The sequence below is a fragment of the Poeciliopsis prolifica genome, unplaced genomic scaffold (genome assembly GCF_027474105.1).
Source record: "Poeciliopsis prolifica strain line A6 unplaced genomic scaffold, Auburn_PproV2 SCAFFOLD005, whole genome shotgun sequence".
NCBI lineage: Eukaryota > Metazoa > Chordata > Actinopteri > Cyprinodontiformes > Poeciliidae > Poeciliopsis > Poeciliopsis prolifica.
In genome coordinates, this window is record NW_026562380.1 from 16,269,160 (window position 1) to 16,291,920 (window position 22,761).

At 42.4% G+C, this 22,761-nt stretch overlaps 1 protein-coding gene across 1 annotated transcript in view; it reads right to left on the reverse strand.

Moving 5' to 3' along the window:
- Positions 1-398: 398 nt before the first annotated feature.
- arid5b (AT-rich interaction domain 5B) overlaps positions 399-22,761 on the reverse strand; it is a 105,773-nt gene continuing 83,410 nt past the window's right edge. The window contains exons 7-10 of the mRNA XM_055029175.1: positions 20,121-20,173; positions 19,001-19,098; positions 6,128-6,338; positions 399-5,570 (exon numbers count right to left, since the gene is read on the reverse strand). Of these exons, the coding sequence (XP_054885150.1) occupies positions 3,576-5,570; positions 6,128-6,338; positions 19,001-19,098; positions 20,121-20,173 (2,357 nt within the window). The 3' untranslated portion in view covers positions 399-3,575. The remainder of the gene's footprint in view (positions 5,571-6,127; positions 6,339-19,000; positions 19,099-20,120; positions 20,174-22,761) is intronic.

Here is a 22,761-nt window from a genome sequence, read left to right on the forward strand (position 1 = left end):
TCTCAGACAAATAATGCTGTCACAATAATAAAACGCCGTTCACACTGCATTTACTAAGGGGGAAAAAAGAAGTAGAATAATGTTAGCACACTGGTGTTGCATACTGGTTTATACGATTCCTGCACTTTATAGTGCTTTGCAAAAGAATTTATACCCTTGTACTTTTACACATTCTATTGCTTTATAACCATTTACTCTGTTATTTTATTGGGTTTGTGTGTGATGGACCAACACAAAGCAGTGCGTAATTGTCGAGTGGAAGCCAAATGGGACGGCTGATAAAAAGATTTGGGCGGCGTGATGTTTCGATCCAGCCTGCGATTCCTCCAAACAGATAAAGGCTTGTGGTTGTAACTTGTCAAAGATGTGTGCGTGCAAGAAACCGATGAAACGTGCGCTGATAGTAAAATATTTTAATTAAATATACAGGAGGTCATATCATACAAAATGTCTTTATTTTTTGTTTTGCTGCCAGCTGGATGATTGGTAAGCAGATGGCTATGGTATCAAAAAACAGTTTCAGGATGCACAACATAAAAAAATAACAAAAACAAACAATAAGAATAAAAAAACAAAACAAGAAGCGTATCCTAAATCTTAATTTGTAGTGTTGTTTGAGCCTAACATAAAACAGCAAAAAAAAAGGACACATCTAGTTTGTGTAACCAACTTTTATACTGTTCTTTTTTTCTTTTCTGTCTTTTTTTTTCATTTTTTACTATTTACAGATTATAACAGTTTATATGAGAACAACCACGCAGTGCTATCTACAGTGCTATTTACACAGACATTAAGACAAAAATAAAAAGAGAGTTTGCTGTGAGTAGTTCCCTCTGTGTCAATGTTCTGTACAGGAGCCAGCTTACCTACACAGCAATGTACAGTACTAGAATCAGTAATGAATGTCTTTAAGTGTTCAGCAAAATCGTACGTGTTTACAGCTTTTGAAAAAAAAAAAATAATAAAAAAAAAAAAGATTCCTCGCTTTAAACAGCAAAAGAAATGTTCTGTGTGTATTTCAGCTATTCTGGATTGCAATTCTAGTGGTTGTAAAAAGCCAGCGCAGGGCTCGTCTTTGCACCCCGGGGCTTATGGAGCGCGGTAGGAACCCTTTGTGGAGTTTGGGGCCTTTTTCATCGCGGCCGGAGAACACGGCCTGCAGATGACAGACACCGTTTCCCGGAACTGGCTGCTGTCGAAAGAGCAAAGCATCGAAACTAAAAACTGACCTACGGTTTGCCCTTTGAAGTCCTACCTTTTAAGTGTGGTGTCTCGAAGTGTGCCAAGTTGTTTGGTGATGTCTGGATACTGCATTTAGACACCAGAGTGACAGTAAAAATTTGACATTCCTACCCTGCTACAGGAGATATACCTTAATAAGCGTAGTGCTAACTCTAATCCAAGACTGTGAAAGGCACAGATATTTGCAAAAGCAGTAATATCCTAAGTGACAACATTCCTATCAAATCATATATGAAAAGAGTCTGTTTGTCAAGAAAGTGAAGCGCTTCAAGTCAGGAACGCACACATGAAATGCAGATTTTGTTTTCCTTCCTTCCTTGTGGAGCGTTCCGCAGCGGACGGCTGCGTCATGACGCTCTTCCCGCGGCATGTCACGACAACGTCCCGAGGTCAAACTCCTTTCACCGCAGGAGGCGGAAGTCGCACGGGCCGCAACGTCCACGATTCGCGAAACTGAATGCGGACGCGTCACAGGGAGATGCGCTTCAAAACGACACGAGACGGACCTGAATTTTGTAAAAGAGCGACTCTACAGCACATCTGCTCCACGCAGCACCTCTGGACGTGGTCGTGATGAAACTGTTCGTGTTAAGCGGCGCCACAGCGGGTGTTAACGTTTATCCCGATCGGTCCACTCCAGATGGATTCACTGTGGCACAAACAAGGAACAGAGTTCAGCGTGGAGACATGTAAACAGACACAACAGCACCGGCTGCCTGGAGACAAATAACAAATGATTCAGCTGTTTTATTTTGGTAGCAATTAGGCATGGGCTGGTTACTGGTTTTCAAAAGTTGCCTTTTCAAAATAGCGAACCGTTTTTTGTCATCCTGCTTCTGAAGTCAAGAATCTTTTCAATGAGAGGCTGAAGTGACCAGTCTTTGCTCAACGTTTTGTGGCTTACAGCCCCGGAATGAAAAAACTGAGAGCGCTCCTCGAAACAGCGTTTCTGCATGTATCACAGTTAATAAAATACAGTAATGTGAAAGGCTGCAGAGAATATGTCAAGGCATATGAAAGCTGTGGCTGAAAATATAGCAAAATTAGGCGGCCTCTCAGTCTGTTTCTGGGCCTGTACATCAACACAGATCTGTCCCTCCCCCACCTAATGCTGTGCACTATCAGGTAGCTGGTCGACAGAAGGCAGCTACACTTAACCCTCAGTTAAAAGTAAGACAAATTTTGGTGTTTGAAAATACTTCCCGTCATGAAAAACACTCAACACTTTCAAAAACATAGTTCACAAGCTGCATTTCTGTGAAGACATTGACTGCAAACTCTATCAGAGCAGATAGCCTGACTAATTAATCGGTATTATGCACAGTAAGCTCTTAAAAACTTAAGTTTTTGTTTTGTATTCGTATTAATCTGGTATTAAAATCAAGACGATAAATGAATGGTTCGGGTACGGGGAAGCGTGAGTCAGTTGTGCTAGTTAATGCTAGTCGAATAATGCTTTTTAACACTCGTGGGGCACGTCGTGCTAAAGGGTGCAGGGAGAGAACAGCTTACCGGACTCTAGCCTCTAGAATGAGGTTTGTCGTTTCTGAATAGAAATGGCTTTAAAGGGATCTCTGGGTATTGTAGTGTCGGCCACCAATCAGACACTGTCGTCGTGGGATGTTGGATGGACACGAACAGAGGCGTACTTTTTGGGAACGAGTTTGAAGGCCCTGGCTTGATTATAACTGTAACAATGAACCATAAAGTTGTTGTTTTTTTTGCAGCAGTTGGAAAAATGCGATGCGGTTCTGATCTAAACGGGATAAGTTAGATAATGGTGCGTATTTGTTTTGCTTCATTTTTGCGTGAATACTGTGAAACTGTGGTTCTAACCGTTCTCTACGGATCTCATACCGACCCATGCCTGTTTGCAAAAACATACACACTGAGGTTAAGAGTTTGTATTTCATTGTCATGTTACTTTTAGTGTTTTTAGGCAACTGCGTTTAGCCCTCAGACACAGTAAACAAATGGCTTTTCTCTACTTCCCTCAACTTCTCACGTTCCAGAGCAACAAACCTGACTCGTGGGTCACTGAAAGCGACAAGCTGATTTGTGAGCATAATACACACGAGCATTGTGCAAATAGGGTTACAAAAGCAACAACAAGATACAGTAAGAGGTGATAAAAAATAAAGAACAGTGCAAGATATATAAACGAAGGCATACACAGTTAGAAAAAAAAAATGTAATTTGCGGTCCGAGTGATGGATTTAGCAGTTTGTCGTCGGCAAAACTTAGTTTTGCCTCGACTCGAGCCACGATGTGAATGAAAATAAGCCGACACAGTTTCAACAATAAGAAGAAAAAAGAAAAGTGTTTTCTCTCCCTCAAAGTCTGGTGCTGGGGTGTACCGACGACAGCTGAGGTGGGGGGAGCGTCGAGAGAGGGTAGAGGTGGTGCAACAGCTCTCCGTACAGTGCCGCCCCGCCCGGGTACCTGTAGAGGTGGTGGGGGCTGGGGCTGGAGGCTAGCAGCTGCCTGTGGAGCATCATGGAGTGGATGGTGAAGGGGGGCATTAGCGGGGACACGGCCGACTGGCTTTTCAGGTACTGCAGGCCCGGGTGCTGCTGGAGCCCGTCCTGGGCGCCTGGTGACACCAGCGTGCCGTGGGGGTAGATGCCAGCATAGAGGGGCGCGGTGTGGGGCGGGGGGTAGGTGGTCGCAGAGTGGCCCTCGGGGAGATGATTGTTGAGATGAATGGCGTGGGCTGGCTCTGCGGGTTTCAGCTCCTCAGGGTCGCTCCGTCGGACTGTGCTGGCCGGGTGAATAGGGGTCACCACTCGCACCTTCCTCTCCGGGGCGTCTTCGCTGTCCGCCTCCACCAGGCTCCGCTTACTGGGCCGAATGGGACTGTTGAGGGACAGTTCGCCTGAGGCTTTGGGGCTGGGAAACGACTGAGAAGTATCTGGTGAGCTTTGTTTGGGGGTAGAGATTGTCATAGGCGAGACTCTGCACGCCTTAGGATGGGAATCCAAACCGTGGTGCATGATGGGATAGGAGAGACTACAGAAAGAGGGTTTGGAAAAGGAGGAAACCCTTTGAGATAGAGGTTTAGAAATAGAAAAGTCTCTGGGCTCATCTTCAGCCTCTCCGTTCTCTCCTTGCGTCTGAGTCCTGTCACCGTAGTGAGATCTGTACACCAACCCTTCCTGCTCCAGACCGGCACAGACAAAGCTTTGGCCGCCCTCGCGCTCCCTGCTGTAGTGCTCTCTCCGCTCTCCGCCAGGAAAGCCAGCCATTCTCTCTTGGCTCAGGCAGCTCTCAGTCTGTCTGTACAAGCTGTGAAGGTGAGGGGATGAGTAGCAGTCCCCCGTATAGCTCCTGCACTGGGTGACTGGACCTTGGAGGATTTTCTCCCCGGCGGTCTCCGCACAGTCCTGGGTTTGGGTTCTGGTAAGGTACGGCTGCCAGGGCACGCTCGCCTGCGGCTGAATCTGATGGCCCATCCTGCTGTAAGAGTCCGACAGCTCCGCCGCAGCGATCCTCTCCGATGGCCCCCCGCCGGTGTGTTGGGGGGCCTTGCTGCTTTGTGCGTGCTGGATCACCGACGGCCTGAATATGGGCGAGACCTCAGGGATGCCGTCGGACGCACCCTGGTACCTTTGTCCTAGCAACTCTTCTTCACTCTTTCTTTTCTCCTTCTCTCGATCACCTCGATGGAGAGAGGACACAGCTGCGGGAGGCGGAGACTGAAGAGAGGAAAAGGAGTACGGGTTGGACTCGCACACCTGGGACAGGAGCTTCTTTTTAGCCAACGGAGACATGACCCCCTGGTTGACTTTGCAGTAGACTGCTGTCTGGGTCGATTCCTTCTTAATCGGCCCGTACTCGTCCTTCTCCGAGTAAGAATCTGTGCTCAAATCTATACACTGTCCATCCACCTGCTTAAACATAGGCAACACTTTCCCCACTCTCCCGCCATGATTCTCAATGCAGTCTTTGACCTTGGAGAAGTGCTCCGGCAGAGCCACATGTCCAGCAGCTTTAGTCTGATCCCAGCGGGGAAGCAGATAAGAAGTTTTTGGAATGAAATGCCCTTCACTTTGCTGATCGCCTGCGAGCTTCGCGTGGAGCGCCTCGCTGATCTGCCTCCATTCTGGTTGGGCGGAAGGCCCCGTGTGGAGGGAGAAAGCACCGTGGGCCTGTCTGCAGTCCGATTCTTTGAGGCAGAGTGAGGACGGCTGCTCCACGGCCAACGACTCCTCTTTCTTCAGGGTGACATGTAACTCTTCCTCCTCTATTACAATCGGCTCGTCTTGAAGAGAGGCGTCGATTTTTATGGCTGTGGAGATCTCCTGGTTGTCTTCTTTCACCTTTGACTCCTGCATGTGAGAACGAACATATTAACACTGCGATATATTATTTCATAATCTATCAACTAAAGCAAAAACATTCACAAGAAGGAAGGAGGACAGAAAACCCTTTCACTTCTTTAGAAATGTCTATATTTTTACCTGTTTTGAGCCAAGTGAGCTTTACATTTAGGTTGAACTCTACCAATCATTCTTGAACTGGCTGTAAAATATCAAATATTTTTATTTGACTATTTTTGGAAATCTTAAGCTCAATGTACCACAGTTCACAAACGGTGCTTTGAAGAATCTGTATTTAGTCTAGGATGATCAACAATTTAATTACCAAGTCCAAGAGTTTTACATTTTGAAAAATAGGCAATCCAAGTTAGCGAAGAAGCTACAACGACAGCAAAGTGTCTCTATACTCGACTCCAAAAAGCTGATTTTCAGAGAAAACCTTTCACCCAAACACTATCTAAGAACTTCAGCAGCAATATTTGCCACTAAAATGTTCAAAATATGTTGGAATAAATGTGTGTGTGTGAATTTTGTAATGAAGAGTGTTAAGGAACCCTGACACTGACCTGCGTTAGTTCTTGTTTCACCTCTCCTCTATCTTTTTTACTGCCCAGCTTTGGATGGTTGGGGCCTTTCAGTTTCTTGGCTCCTACTACTTTCACTTTGACGCCGGCTCCGGACGCCTTCTCCTGGCTGCCCTCCTGCTTCCTGGGTTTGGCCAACGGGAGGGGCTTGTCCTGTTCGCCTTTGAGGTGCCTCTCGTAAGGAAGGAGTAGCCTGAAAAAGAAAAAAAAGCAGGAGATATGATAAAAATGCGTCGTCCCACATTTACAGTTGGCCAATTATTATGTGCTCACATGATCAAGTGTTAATAGCGCTGATTTAAATGTGACAGCTAACCAAACGCGCCGCACAGCAGAGCATGCACTTTGCACCCTTTCGCGTTTCTATGGTCATACGACCAGACTTTAATGTATTTTACTATGACTTTATGTGATACACAAGCACAAAACAGAGCACAAGTGAAGCGGAAGGAAAGTGCTCCATATTTTGTTTCCGCCATTTGCTGTCATACACCTAAACAAATCCATTCGGATCACTTAATGTGCCATTGGTGGAGACATACCCTCCAAAACATCAAGCCTAATTGTAGGATAAGTTGATTTTACAAAGTGTGGACTAGAGGCGCAGAATGCAAACAGATGGCCATTTCAGATTTTCATTTGTCGAAAAAAAAAGAAGAAAAAAACCCCTCCAATGTATATTCTTCTTTACACCTGGCAACTCTGAACTACATACTGGTTATGTAAACAGCTTTGCAAAGCACTGTTACTATCTGCTGCTGCTAAAATATAGATTTTCAAAGCATGCAATCCCCGCCCTCCCTACACACACACGGGCACACACACACACGCACGCACACACACACACACACACACACGCACGCATACACGCCACACCGCACCAAAACAGCTGCAAGCTTGTGGTGCATTATATAGCTTGTTTTAAACCCTCCTTGTTTTAATACCTGGAAAGCATTAACAGTTCTATTGTAATTAAGCTGGGCTATGGGGAAATCCAGACTGGAGCCAGTATATGTGTGTGCGTGTGTTTCTGTGTGTATGTGAGAGAGAGAAAGAGAAAGAGAGAGAATGTGAATAATGAGTTATCCCCTGCTGAGAAAGATCACATTTGGTATTACTTTAACCTCGAAGGAACAGAATGTGAGTGTGGGTGTGTAAAGTTACTGTGGCTGGAAATGAGAAAAGAAGAAAATATCTGCCAGAATTGAAATCAAATGTTTAAAGAAAGCTCGCAGCACTTAATATCTCCTTCAGCATGCGAAAATGATTAGAGACAGAAGCCCTTAAATTAGCTACAACGATGAAAATATTTTCAGATGGAAGCAATATGCCGGGGTACTTAAGAAGCACAAAGGCTTCAGATGCTCACGTTTAATCAAATTCATTCTAAATGACAAAGAACATTATGCAAAGTAAACATTTAACATAATCTAAGAGTTGGTATTCCTCTTTTAGATACACCCTAAGTCAAATTTAAATATGTCATGTTGTAACAAATGGGGACATTAGGATCTGGATAACATAACACCCATGTGTAAAACACTGACATGAAAAAGCAGCAAGGGAAACTTTTAGACTTTTATTGCTCCGGGAACAAAATGGAAGCTGGCACAGAACCAGAAATAAGAAACACTGCGGAAGAACAAACTGAGACTTGAAGAGCTACAACGCCATAAAACATCAGTAGTTGCTATGAAAATCTTTCAAAATCCTCTCTCACGTTTTATAGAATAATCCATGGAAGTCAGACAGGAACAGAACTTTTTTCAGTCTCGAGAAAAGACATAAGCCCTTGTCGTGTAACAGCAACAGACAGTTGCGCTATTCCTTTTAAGGGACATGGCAGTAAAACAAACAATGAATCAAGAACTGCTTCGCCTCCTCTTCAAATGAGAAAGCAAAAAAAAAATAAATAAAAAATAAAAAGAGCCTCAGAGACTTCAAGAGGCTCTGTGGGATTTTTTTTCTGTTTTTTTTTTTTTTTTTTTTTTCTCTGAACAAAAGTGCTGGCAGGGAAAGCGGCAAAACTACATTTCATACAGCTGGTCTGGCACCAGGCCCCAGGCCAAGAAAGGAAATGTACTATTAAATGTGACTTATTGGAGAGACAGAGAGCAAAAAAGGTTGTGGAAGAGAAGAGAGGAGGAAAACAGACCAAACAGAGAAAAGGGAAACGGGGAGTGAAGGGAGGATAGCAGTGTGGATGAAGGCATGTTAATGAGCAGTAAAGATTACTGTGACGAAATCCTGGAAAACAGAGAGAAAAGAAAAACTTCTGGTCTTTTTTTAACTGACAAGCAGAGAAATTATTCTCACACTTTCTGGAACACAGATAATCAAGCACAGAACATAAACTATGATGAAGTTTTTTTTATTATTATTATTATTTTGGGAAAAGTTCACATTGATGAGAAGGCAAAACTACCAATCTGACTTGGATCCAGTCAAAGAAATAAAGGAAGTGTACGTATAACTGGGTCCATTGTTAGCAATCTGCATAATCTGTGGGAAAGAGATGGCTGCCTTGGCCCGGGTCAACGTTAAGGAATGTCAATAAGAACGCTTTGTGAGTGGTGGGTGGGTGGATGAGTGGGTGGGGAGGTGGTATTTTGCTGCCCCAGATAATGTAAGAACTGATCCTGGGGGGAATTACCGGGACCTTTCAATCATTTCCAATGGAAAATCCATGTTGTTAAACTTAGGCACGAACCAGTCGATTCATAAAAATGTCTTATCTTTACTAACAAAAGTCTCAAAAGTCAATTCACTAAACCATAAGCAACAAGGCATTAATCAACCATCCGTATAGACACGTTTCAACACAGAACACGCATAATAACAAAGAAAAACATGTCATCTTTGTAATGATACTCTACTGCATCAATATACTTCATTTTTATCATAGTATAATATCATTTTGTATTATTTTCTGAAAACTGATCAGCTTTCTGTGGTTTCTTTGTACAGATCATTCCAAAGATTTGCCCCATGAACAGAAATACAATGTTTCAATTGTTGAATTTTCATTTCTTAAAAAACAAAAAAAAAGCCATTCTGACCCTTTCAAATTATGAATGCAATCTCTTTTAATAATTTTTTTTCTCAAATAAGCCGATAATATACTGCTCTGTATTTTGAACATAACTTGCACAATATAATAGTACACCAAGTTGTGAAATGTTATTCAATTTCATTTATAAAGAAGAAAATGAAATAGAAAAACGATCAAGGAAGTGCGATACTTACTGATCAGTAACCTAAACTCATATATATATGTGTGCGTGGAAGGATTTATTAATAAAGTACATATTTAATAATTGCTTATTTAACCAATTGCCCCATTTTCCGTCTTTCTGCCTTTATTTGACAAAAGGAAGCAACAGAAAACAAAATAACACGAACCATTAAGCCTTAATACAGCCCTCAGTGTGACAGATTGGAGCACTTTCAAGCCTTTCACATATAACCAAGTCATGATTGTGCAACATGATATAATAAGTGCTTGTGATACAAGACCACTGTGAGTAGCAATTTCCTCCAAGACAGAGCTTGGCAGCCAGTGAGCGAGCAGAGGGAGCCAGGTGCAGTTAACGATTCGAGCCACTTGGGGGCGCACTGCACCCTGATGGATTCCAGGAAAGAATTCATCAGAGCGGGAGGGGCAACTATTTTTAAGAGGTCAATAAATGCTTAACTTTGCCTCCTGCCAATTTATTACCTGGTTGTTTTTTAAGCAGCTTTCTTCCTTCCTTCCTTTTATTTTCTTCCTTTCTCTCCCCGTGTTAATAAGAAGCAAAGAAAATATGCAGCCACAAGCTTAAAATAAACTAAGCTGCGGGCTCAGCTTACGCAATGAAGCTAAAAAAGAAGTTGCTGTTGTTTCCTTTCAGTACGCAATGCATCCAGACAATCGCTAACGTCCAGACAATAACCAACTGTGTAATTCATTAAAGCACAAGCCTCAGCAAAGGAGAGCAGCGTCACTGACAATAACGGATTACAGACGCACGCACACGGCACCTCCCCTCTGTGCAGAAAAAAAAAGACAACTTGGCAAAAACAAGGTGACTTTACCAGCCATGTGCTGCTCTCATCTGAGTTTTGTGTTACAGGAACAAGCTGTGCGCTAAAGCCCAAGAAATACCCAAGTCACCAAATAAATGGAAAAAGCCTGCGGGCTGTTCCATTCCAACAGTTTCCCCTCCCATCCAAGCTGAAATTAATTTTAGTTGGTGTTGTGTTAAGATCACAAGAGCTACTGCGTGCATTTAAAAAAAAAGAGAAAAAAAAAAAAAGAGAGAGAGAGAGAATAGAAAAGAGGGTGTAAAGAAACTATTTAAAGAGATGCTGGACGAGATCCCGGGGCTGTAAGAAAGACTCAGAGGAGAGAAAATAACTTAGGTTTTTACGAGTCTGAGAGGACACAGGGGTTTTTAGAAAAAGTCACATTCTGCTTAAACATGAAAGTGAAAAAAAGAAAAGAAAAGAAAAAAAAAGAAAAACTGTTTCAGAGAAAGAGCAGAGGGATAAACAGACATTGTTTCTGCTCTCTCTGTGCTCTGGATTCATGCCTAGGAGCTCCTCTTTTGTCTCAGAGCCAAACCACTCGAGGTGACCCTCATTCATGCAGTTAAAACAGGAGGGCAGCCCAGGAATGTATGAAAACTTAAGTCCTTTGTCAGGTCTGAAAATACCAGATTTAAAATGACCTCTACTGTTCCCCTGGGGTTTGCTCTCATTAGCTGCGGCTGCGGCAGTATGCAGTAAACGTTCGCCCTGGCAGGTGTGAGCCCCGAGCACCAACTGTGTAAAATAAATGTCCACTGTTCTGCATAAAGGAGCACTTTCCGTAATTCAACTATTAAAGCCCAATAATGTACAGAACCTGTCTCCTTTTGCTCTTTAAAGTGGACTTGAGCCTTATCGGGGAAGGCTGTAAATTTAACTTGCCGCACTGAACTAGTTTTTTCAGTCTCGGCGGACTTCCCATGCAGATTGCCAGTGGTACAATTTGTCATTTCTCGCTGCCACCAGGGACCAAAGAATCAAAACAGACTATTAGATTTAATTCCACTGAAAGCTCATTGAAGCATTTTTTCATGAAAAAACATCTACGTCTCAGGGGCTAAAATAAGTTTTCTGTGACTTGGAGCAGCTCCACACATTTCCTACGCGAGTTTGCCCGCACAAACACTTAAGTTTACCGAGAATGAAGGTGGATATTTCTCCAGCGATCGAGCTTCCGATATGGAACCTGAAAAACTGTAAACTGGCTGGACGGATGGATGAAATCTGGAAGTAGAAACACTTCGAAACATCTGGAAAATACTTCAGTCAAATCCCACAGTTTCCATACTATACAATAAGTTGCCCTTTTGTTGCATTCCCGCCCAAAACTGAGGTCCGGGTTCTCATCCAGTGAAAAGTCACAGAGATACAAAGAACTTGGCCAGGCGTTTGATCCAGACATGTTGAGACATTGTTTTTTTGGTGTTAAGGAATGCCGACAGCCGGCACACAATAACCTTCTTCTGTTCTCAACCTTCCCCTCACCTTCCGTATTTGCACGACTTTTACTCTTCGTTATTGACACGCTTTTGTCAATAACAAATCCGTCGCTGTTGCTGCCTGCCTTCGCCTGCTTGTAATGCAGAGGACATGAAAGCGACGCTCTCACCGCACTGCAATCCAACTGTCGCCCTCTGCTTTTACCAGAATAATTGAAATCTGCGTTGGAACTGCTGCATAGAAAAAAAAAAAGGCGAGCCAAAGTGTAATGGAGCACATCTGATGTATCTGCAATACAGTGAGGGCAATGCAGAGGGACGCTAAGGAGAATAGGAAAAAATAAAAATAAAAAAACATACAGTGTCTTTTAGTTACACATGTTCTAGGACTGACTCAAGGTTCCCTAACAATGTATTTTTATATGTGGACAACAGCTTCAGTGAATGCGGAGGAACATCGATAGCGAGAGGAATGAATAAAGGCTGAATCAATAAAACATCTCGTTGACTAAAATTGGAACAAGCGGTGCATCTGTCTTGAAAAGAAACGCATATCTGCATGATCTGAGCCGGGAGTATTTCACAGGCTGCGGTCCCGTACGTACAGTACATCTGGCGAGTGTCTCGTGCTTTTAAGACAAAATGAGTTAATCCTACAAGCCCCTCTCATCTGCTCACTCTGCTGTTGCTCAAAACCTCTGAGTTTTTAAATAGCAAATTATTCTAAATTGCTTCTCAGTTGCCATGGATACCCCCCCCCCCCCTCACCACCACCGCCGCCGCCTCCATCCCCACCCTGATGCCAACCCCGTTGTGCAATTACATTAGAGTGCCAAGGCATGGTGAGGTATTAAAAATCTGCAACTGGCAGAAAGGAACGGAGATATTGGAATGTGGTGTTTCTGTAACAGGAGATCATGTCGGAAACCGGGATGATTAAATATGTAGGAGCTTTTAAAAGGCGCTGACCTGTATAATGAAAGAAACAGCATGAAGTGCAAGGCAGCGAGAGAGTGGGGAGAGAGAGAGAGTGAGGAGAGGGGCACTGAGAAAATGGCACAGCACAGAAGCAAAAGGCAGTCTATTTCAAGGTTATTGATGCCATCTTTTTCATGACCTCATTTTTAATTCAGAACGCCGGGCCCTGACAGCTAATCTCGGGAAACAGTTTAAATAAATACCATTAAAGCTTCCCCCCGTAGCCGCAGTAGCAGACCTTGGCTTGGACATTTCTACATTGATTTTATTTTATCTTTTTTTCTTCCCCTTCCTTTTTTTCTCCCTCCCTCCTGTGTACTAATGAACGGCACACTGCGACCAAACAACGGTAACTTTGAAAATGACAATTAACTGAGGTTATCTCCCGCTCAATTCCAGCGATGCAACTCAATTTCTACTGGTGATTACTGGCTGCTCCTGGACGGCATAAATACAGTGATTACGCCCTTGGCTCCATCTTTCACAATAACATCTCCTAGGAAACCATTTCATGTGATTTTACCATTAGGGCTGTAAAGGGATAATGTGTGTAATTTTAAATGGGAGCTGAATGCTTGTGGATATTCGCAGTCTTTAACCCAAATAATACCAAGCCAGCCAAGAATATCCACTTAATTGAAGGCAATTACATCCTAAAATATTGTTTCTCTTTCCTCTCCCGAGTAGCTGGAGAATTTTATTTCCTGCTCAACCCCGTGCTGAACTGCTGAGACAAGTCAAAACGTGGTGCTCTCAAGTGGCACAGACGATTCACACAGGCTCATCAGAACATGACACAAACATAAAAACATGGATCCTTTCTGCCATGTATCAGTGGTTTAGGCTGGTGCTGACATCATGGTGTGTGTGTGTGTATGGGGGGAAACTTTCAGAATATCCCTATTGTCAGGAAAGGTAAGTAAATAAATGTTTGAAGTTGTTCGCCTTTAGGTTTTCTATTTAATTTCTTGGGAACGTTGTGCAACGCGTCTGCTCGTGCATGCCAGGCTTTACAGCAACTTTCCGGTTCGTGTGCTCTTTTGTCCTTACGAGCTAAAGTTAGCATACGATTAGTGGCCTCCGATTCAGTTACTTATTAAGCTGGTTTAATGTGCAGCTCCGTTAGACTCAACTAGAGGGCTGACATCAATGTTTTGGTTCATGTTCATATTTGCTGACAGGTTGTTTTTGAAAATTTTGTTGCAAAATGTCTAAAGAAGAACAAAAAAGTATATTTACTAAGGATACCTTATTGCTGTTTTCATTTATTTATTTAATTTTTTTGCTTCTGGGAGCCATAACAACCAATAGATTATACTGTCTGTAATTGTTATTTCCTGTGGATTTGCTAAGCGTAAACAGTGTGAATCTGCTGGATTTTGCTGTAATTTACTCATGCTAATAACACTCATCTGCTCCTTCTATATAAATACAAGTTAGTCATTAAGAGCCCAGCTACCTACAAGTTTCCAAAAGAAAGGGAACACTGGAAATGTTTTGTCCCAGTGACTGGAAATGAGAGGACAGTGGATATCAAGCCATTCTGTGTCCATTACGCAAACAGAGATTTGCATCCTTTAAGCAAAACACAAAACACACAAACTCTGAAACTCTCAATTATCATTCAAACACTCTTTCAAGGAAAATAACAGAACTACACCCATCCTATAATTGCTTTTATTGATGTTATGGGTGAATCAGTTTTGTTTTTATTATGACTTTATTTTGTTTTTTACAGTTTCTTGTTATTTGTTTCTCACATTCTTTAGAGATATTATCTATGTTACTGACAAACTTACTCATGGAGAAGCGGTTGCTGTATGAGAGATGTTCTGCTGGGAAATTATGATTCATGCAACTGGCATCCTGAACACGGTGCACAGCCTGCTCAGCTCAAATCTTTGACAATACTTTCGATTAAAAGGCTGGGCTCTTGTTGTTACACATATAGTTTAATATGTGTAACATGTATATCCTTTTCTTACTGTCTTGTCATTGAAAGAAGAAAGAAGAGAAAGAAACCCTTGTTCTGATGAATTTCTATAGGAATAAAAAGCCTAACAGTGTTTATAAATCTGTATGCTTTTGTCAATTTTTATTTTATTTTTTTTATTTTTGCTTTGATTTTTGAGTCCAGTGGTGGGACTCCATTGAAGTTCATTGCATAATTAAGTTTTTGAAAGTAAGCAAGAAAAGTTGATAGTCTTGTTTTCTATTAAAAAAACATTTTTGGTGCTAAATTATTAAATAAATAGACATATGAGCTCAACAAGAAATATTTGACCATTTCTAATCTGTTATTAAAGTCATTCAACTGTCAGATTGGTGCAAAGTACTATTGGACCAACTCAGGTTTTTCAGAAATGACAGCTGGTGTTTGCAGATGTTGCTTGTGTGTCAGATTTACGGCTGTACCAGAAACATAATCTAAAGGTTCCGATCTCAGGAATAAAAAAAAAATAAAATAAACCAACAGCAACATTCTATATGCATTAAAATCTTAATTATTCAAAATGAATGTGTTCACAATAGTAGCTGTTCAATAAAATGAAACATTTATTCAGACTAGAGTTTCAGTTTCTGTTGCATTTTCCGCGTTGCCTTCAGAGTTTCCTTGTGAATTTTTGTCCACTTTCAGACACAGCAGTTTTAGTTTGGTTTGCTCGAACTCTATGCGAAATGTTCAGGTCTGAGTCACACTTAGAAATCAAACTATCAATAACTCATGTAGCATGTAGCTTTAACGTTGAATTTGTGGCTGTTGCTTGCTAGGAACATCTCCCTCTGCCCAACAGTTTGTAGCTGAGGTAAATGATCATGTGGTCGATACCTTCAAAACTGCTTCACTGGATATGATTCCTCATAATAAACATAGACCACACAGATGATGTGCAAATACAGAGACTTCTGGAAGATTATCAGACATCAACTCAGTACAGCACACACTGGTGTGTCTGCTTGGGTCCTGCTACAGTCGTCACGGTTTATTCAACACTGTGCTTAAAACCTCAGAGTGGCTTTGGTTTGTGTGTTGCAAACGCTCGCTTGTGAATGATCTTTCTGTAGCACGTTGAATAATGATTAAAGGTGGAAACAAAGACACCTCTGGGGAGCAAACATACTTGAGCGAGCCTCCGAACAGCCTCATTCATCATGCAGAGAGAATGGTCGCGTTTGCTGAGCTAATACATTGAAGCTAATTGCCCTCCGAGCAACCCAAACACTAAGCCTCAGCTAAAATTATTCCCCCGAAATGGAAACTTGCTCGGCTTCAGCTGATCTCTCCTCTGCCCCTCCTTCCTGCTGCACCTCCCTCTCTGTGTCAGCCCGATATTCACTGCAGTGCGTGGATATTATAGCTTTGTATTGATTCAGCATTATTTTTCCTCTCAGCTGCTTCACGGTGGCTGGAGAGGGAAAGGCCAGCGCGGCAGCAGTCACACCTCAGCACCTCCCATGTGAATTTGTCCGCCTTTTTCCTGCATTTCCAACAACTCCTCTTTACATCTTGCAGACTGATGAACAAACGCGGCTCTTCCAGCCCATGCGCCGGGAGTGATTTATAGACTCTACGTACACAAGATAAGCCCCGGCTTTTGTCAAAATCTTTTTGGACAAAAGAACATTTAGGCTCACATTGCTAAATAAAACATACGGCAAACTAAACAACATGCATTATAGTGCTAATTTCTGAGGAAAGCCACTCCAGCTACTGTTGCCTGAGCTTGCAAAATTGCTTACAGCATGCAATCTTGACACAATCTGGAACTGCCTCTCGCTCTTACATGGCACTGCTGGCATCTTCACTGTATTACTGGCAGGTGCGTGTCTGTGTGTGTGCGTGAATAAGTGTGTGTGTGAGGGCTCGCTGTTCTGGTGCTTGAACCCGCAACAGCGGCATTGATGTGGGGCGGCCAGCCGCTGGCAGGAACGTCCCGCTCGGCTCCTGGAGCGACCGGTTATCTCTTGCAGTAGAAGATGATGTTTGGCATTTGTTTAACCTTGGGAAAGTGGCGATGTTGTGTTGTTAACTTTCTGCGCGTGTGGGCGTGTGCGTGTGCAGCATAATACCCGTGCAGCTCCCTCAGGAGCGCATCCATATGCTTACTTTGGTTTGGTAATACCATCTGAGCGGTTAAAATGTGGAGGTTCAAAATGCTGCAGTATCTGACTGAATGATTAAAACGAATACATTACAGCTCTGTTTTCTCAGCTCGCAGCTTTCCCGGTGCTTGGAGTGCGCGTTTCACTGAAAGCAAAGCTACTGTATGTTTATCCATGTAGGTCACTTAATAATTCAAAACACTGCTGTTATTTAGAGACGCTTAATCCTCTTTGGTGGGCTTGTGGATCAAAATCACACAAAATTACTGCGTATTCTTTTCTACAGGGAAACAAAACGGATCAATTAATTTCAAGACAGCAGCAGAATCTCCTCCTCGGTTTTATTACGAGAGCTTAATGAAGAAACGCATTTCTTGCTAAATGAATGCGGATTTTGTCTTTTCAAATTTAGGCACAGCGTAGGGTTTAGTACTTAACCCAAGGTTCATTTTTCTACAAACAACCCGAAGGACAGCCAGTCGACCTCCTGAACCCATAAATAATAACGCATTTAGAACTGCAAGCATTATCAGCTCTCTGGCACATTTGAAGCGCTGCTCTTCATGATTTTTGGCGCATTGACTTCCCTTGAACAAAATCAATAGTTGTCTGGTGGTGTTGAATAAAGCTCTGTGAAATCATCCTGGAAGCAAACTGAAGGAGAGTTCACTGCCCTTAAGGAAACGCAAACTGTGCAGTGTGGGCACGTGCGGCAATAACATCTTGTTTTTCAATTTCAAATTAAGTGGAGAGCACCGCATCGCACGGGGGTTATTTGTACTTGAGATATGCACGGTGAGCAAAACACAGATCGGTTTCAGTTCTTCAGTTTAAAATGTGAAGAGGAACGATTTTTAAGATTGCAAATTTATGGAGCGAGTTTGATGTTTTTGTGCTGCAGGATTCCAAAGTGGATTTTCCAGATGGGTGTGGGACGGGCATAAATGAGTTTTGACTTTGGGATATTTCTCTGTTGTGGTTTATTTGGTTTAACATAGCAAGTCGATTAAATATAAAAGTGAAACAATATTACATTTTTGTCTGCTGGAATCTGAGATTAAGATGTGGGAAATCCTTAAACAAATAGTCTTTTACTGCAGCGACTACATTTCAGTGCAGAAAAATCCAAACATTGTCGCAGTTAAAGTGTACAGAGAGGGGAATCTTTGATTAGTCCTCATCGCACAATCTCTCTCCAGAGTCCTCACTCCTTCCTTATGTTTTCTTCCTTCATCTTAACCCACAAGTTTCCAACAGGATCCAGGTCTGAGGACTGAGATGATTCTGGAGAAAGGCTGACTTTGTGTCTGGTGAAGCATCTAAGCTGTATAAACAGACTAAATGTTACAGTCAGACAATTGAATTAAATAGTTTGATAAAGGGTGAAGGCTCAACTCTATCCTGCCGTGTCTTGATATATAAACAACATATTCAGAACGAGGTGCTGTCAAACCAACAACAAGCACAACAATATAAACAAAATGGTTTCTAGTCAGGCAGAAGTTCAGATTCTGTCAAATCTTTCCTGCATTAAGTAAATCACAATGTTCGACAATCTTTACATGGACTTATATATCAGAACATTATCCAAGCAAAATACCCAACTGAGATTCATTCTCAGTGTTGGTTTTATCCACCAAATATTTACAATATTTCAGATTCCTTCATGCCATCCGGTCTACCAGAGTGCCAGGAACTTCTGGAGTCAGGCCCAAAGCATCACAGATCCCCCACTGTACATAACAGTGGAGATTACAGCGTTTTTTGTTTTGTTTTTTCACATATTCATCCAGAAAATGTTTTTTTAATTATTATTATTATTATGTCATCATGCTTAAATAACCAGATGACATGTAGCCTCCTATGGTTGTTATGAAGTCCTGGAGAGTGCGAGACGCCACTCTTTTCTGCAGTTCTCTAAGGGAGAGCTTTGGAGATATTTTTGCTTCTCTCACCATCCTCAACACTGCATGGTGGCAAGATAAATACAGCAACTTATCCAGCCTTGTGACCAGTAGCTAAAAGAAAAGATGGCCTCTGTTTTGAAATACAGTTATACACCAGGGAAACCACAGATTACAAATGTAATGTCCCTAAACACAGATTAACATAAAATAAAAAAAATAAAAAACGGCGAATAAATTATTAAAATACTTGAACTGCACTTATTTGAAAGGGGTCGTTAGACTGTTAGACGGTGTTTTTGCAATGACGTGTTTACCGGAGGTGCCAACAAGTGTGGAAAGTGTTGTAACTCCACCACTACCTTTCGTAGTGTCTCCGCGTACACGTGGCGGCGCTTGTGCTGCTGGGGTTTCCGCCCAACTCGTCGTATACGTGCTTCCACTGCCTGCGCACCGTGATCTGGAGGAAGAGACGAGAGGAAGAAAAAAAAAAATTCACAAGTCTTAAACCAAAATATTTAGGGAAAAAAACACACACACACACAAAAAACCCATGAATGGTTGACATCATTTCAAGATCTCGGGGAGCTACTGAGCCACATTGTTCCAGTTATTAAATACTCAACACTCACAGTAAGCCCAGTTAACAACCTGCTGTCAGTTGTTCTTGCTATAATCCCATATCCCGCAACAGATGGGAATAACGGGCGGGCTCCGTCATAAAACACCAAAACCCAAGCTGCCGCTGAGCTAACAAAGCCTCAACATGAAACAAGAAATAATCAGAGGCAGATATGATGGTATTAAAAGGATGTGAGTGCAGATTATATGAGCTGTATCCTCTTTAGGGCCTGCTCTGGCTATCTGTTTGGACAGCAGCATACAGCCAGCTAATGAAGAAACGAGCGTGAGCAACACATTTGACGAGCAAACATCAAACAGGTCGCACATGAGGGGTGGCTGAACAAACAGCGGGCAATCCTGCCAAGTTAACTGCCTCATTCCACCTTATTTCGGGCCCGCTTTTGTTTCTCCCTGCAACACCGGCAGGCCGCGTGCGCGCTTCTCTCTACTTGATCTCCAACGTGGGAAAAAGTGAGCGATTTATCCAATTTCCTTCTGCTCCGCGCAGAACAGAGGAACATGTGTTTTCCACACCGAGGGGGTTTTGAAACAACAGCACCATTTCGGCTAAAAGTGGCTCTGAGCAATACTTTCTTCTCGGGGAAAAATAGCAACTGACCTCACTGGGGTGAAAGGAGGGCAGAGAGAGAGAGAGACAGAGAGAGAAAGAGAGAGAAAGTGGAGAAAAAGAGGGAGGAAAAGTGGAGTCAGGGGGGGGACAGGTAAGGAACGGCGTCAGAAGGGGAGATGTGTCAGGAACAGAAGAAAAGAGGCCAAATATCGCAGGCAGGGAAACAGAACGAGAGGAGGAAAACTGGGAGGAGAGGGTAATATGTCGCAACATATGTGAATACTTACCAACTCATATCCTCCAAGTTTCTGAGCAGCTTGAAACATAGTCCAAAGGTTGACTGTGGGAGACAGAAGACAAACAAGGCAGTTAGAAACTCTGGGAAAGCTGAAACAAATGACATCATATACAGTCATTACACCAGGGGGAAGGAAACGACTTTTATGATCCCCGTAGTCAAGAAAAAAAGCTATAAAAACACAATGTAATATCACATCATTACAAATTTGAGCCTTTAATAATTATCAGCGATTATGTCCTCGGCCAGGACGTTTTGTTTTTTAACAGAGGGACAAACGGAGAACGCAGGCCTCGCCTGGCTGTCAAGACACACAGAGGTTTTAAGCAATCATGGTTAAAAACTGCTAAAGCTTTCCATCATCTCATTATTGTCATTCAAAGTACTTAAAAAAAAAATCCAATAAAAAGAGCAATGAAAGTTTTCTGTGAACTTCTGGAAAGCTGGCTGACAAATCTATATGGGGGGGGGAAGATTTGTAATAATTTGTAATAAAAATTCATGTTGTTTTCTTTTTTTTCTTTTTTGTAGAACAGGTGTTCTAAACTCATTCAGGTCACGTCGCAAACGTCCTTAAAGGGCCGGTTGTGGCAGAATGTATTGATAAAGAGGTGTTTGTGGATTTGATGGGTGCTTCTTTAAGTTAAATGATATTAAGAAACTTTTGTCATTCATGGAATTTGGCAGTAAACAGATAAAACAGATGCTTTGATTTGATCAATAAAATATTCAAGAGCACGGTAATGGCAGTGTCATTTGGGAAACACTACAGCTGACTCTCCTATATTTCTGCAAAATAGCAACAAAAACAGACCTGCATTCTTTTATAAGTGAATTCATCATAATAACTCACTCAACACCTTATATACAACTTAATAATGCAGCCAAACTAAATACAACTTTGTCAATTTCGGTGTCTCCGGTATCTGTGCGCTCTGCCACGGCGACGGAGTCAAAGGTGGATGAGGCAGCAAGAACGTTTTGATTTCATTTCCCCTCAAACATGCATGAAGCCATTTCGAGAAGCAGAAAGTCAACAGTAATTGTAAGGCGATAAAAGTAAGAGATGGCAGAAGCGATCAACAAATCAAACATCCCTGCTGGGACTTTGATTGGCCGATAATTGTGGGAGTTCTTCGGTTTAACGCATGGAGTGGGAGCGCGGGGTCTGATCGCCAGTCTATTGGTTGTTGTGTCTATATGTAACCTTATTTAAGGAGTATAAATGAACACCACGTTTTGCTAAAATAAAGAACACGCCTCATCCTGACAAAGACATTTGTTAACTCTCAGCTGCAGCCTGCAGGTAGGAACGAAAAGCATCAAAGACTTTGCAAAATGCTCAAACTTCTGTTTGAACTAATGCAAATGAATTTGCATCGATTTCTCCCACCAAACAAACCCTGACAAGCCACATTATAAATACATGTCTTGTGTAATATTTATGCCTAAAAATAGCTCACAGAGAGTCTTCAAATGGCTTTCTCTCTCCCCTCTCTTTTTAAAGGAAATACTTCCCACGAACAAAGAAGCACAAGTTCATTGATGGACGTTTTGTGCCAATGACATTTGTATTTGCTTTCTGTAACATCATTGTTTAACATTTTTATATGAAGGCCTATAAATAAGAAAAGGGAGGCTTTGCCCGGGAAAAAAAATCCATCAAAATTCAATCTGTGCGTACACAAAGCCTTGCATTTGTCAAAATGACATTTTCCTATCTCCGCATTTGACAGCATTGATTTTTTTTTCCCCCCTCTCTTTCCCTCCTCTCTGCGACCGTTGTCAATGCTCGGGTGGAATAACAAAGGGAGCCGGGTAGGTTTTTCTGTTTGAACTGAACACGCTGGCGCATTGTACTCTCCGACTGTGGAAACAGAACGACGGTCTATTTAACTCGCTTGTTACGCATCGACTGTAATTACCGCAGCCGCACACAGGACTGGGAGGGGATGGGAACACAAAGGCAATGAGGGAACATGCCTTTTCTTAGATGTCTTGTCATTAGTAATTTCTTTTCTTAATTCCCCTCTGTTTGGCAGGGGCAATTATCACTGAGATAAGGATGACAAAACAGGAACACAATGCAGCCTCGGTGACACACCGAAGGCACGGCAATTAGACAACAAGGCTGAAAGAGGGAGACAAATTGGAACTGATGTTCACAATCACATGCTGATGTCCAGGAAACACACACACACACACACGCACACGCATGTCAGGACAGTCACACACACACGGTAACTGGTTAATGTAATAAAATACACACTATAACCACAACAGCTTTTGTGTAAGTGCTCCAATTCACAGTGTCTTGTTACCTTTCACCACTTCATCTGCACACATGTGGCCTTAAGGCAGCAGCTGCTCAGCAAAACACAATGAGCGACAATAACAAAAGGGAGAATGACTTGGAAATTGAACTGCAGCCACTGTTGTCACATTTATATCAGGTTGTCGAAAACGACAGCCCTGGGGTTTCGCAGAATCAACTGTTGTTTTGAAAATTCATTTTGAAGCAGAAACGAACAGGCGGCTTCCCAGTTAGGCATGAGTCTCTTACTGGTGCCAATGAGCGGCAAGGATTAAGCTTAAATTTCCTGTCTTGTGGTTTAAGATCTTGTTACAGA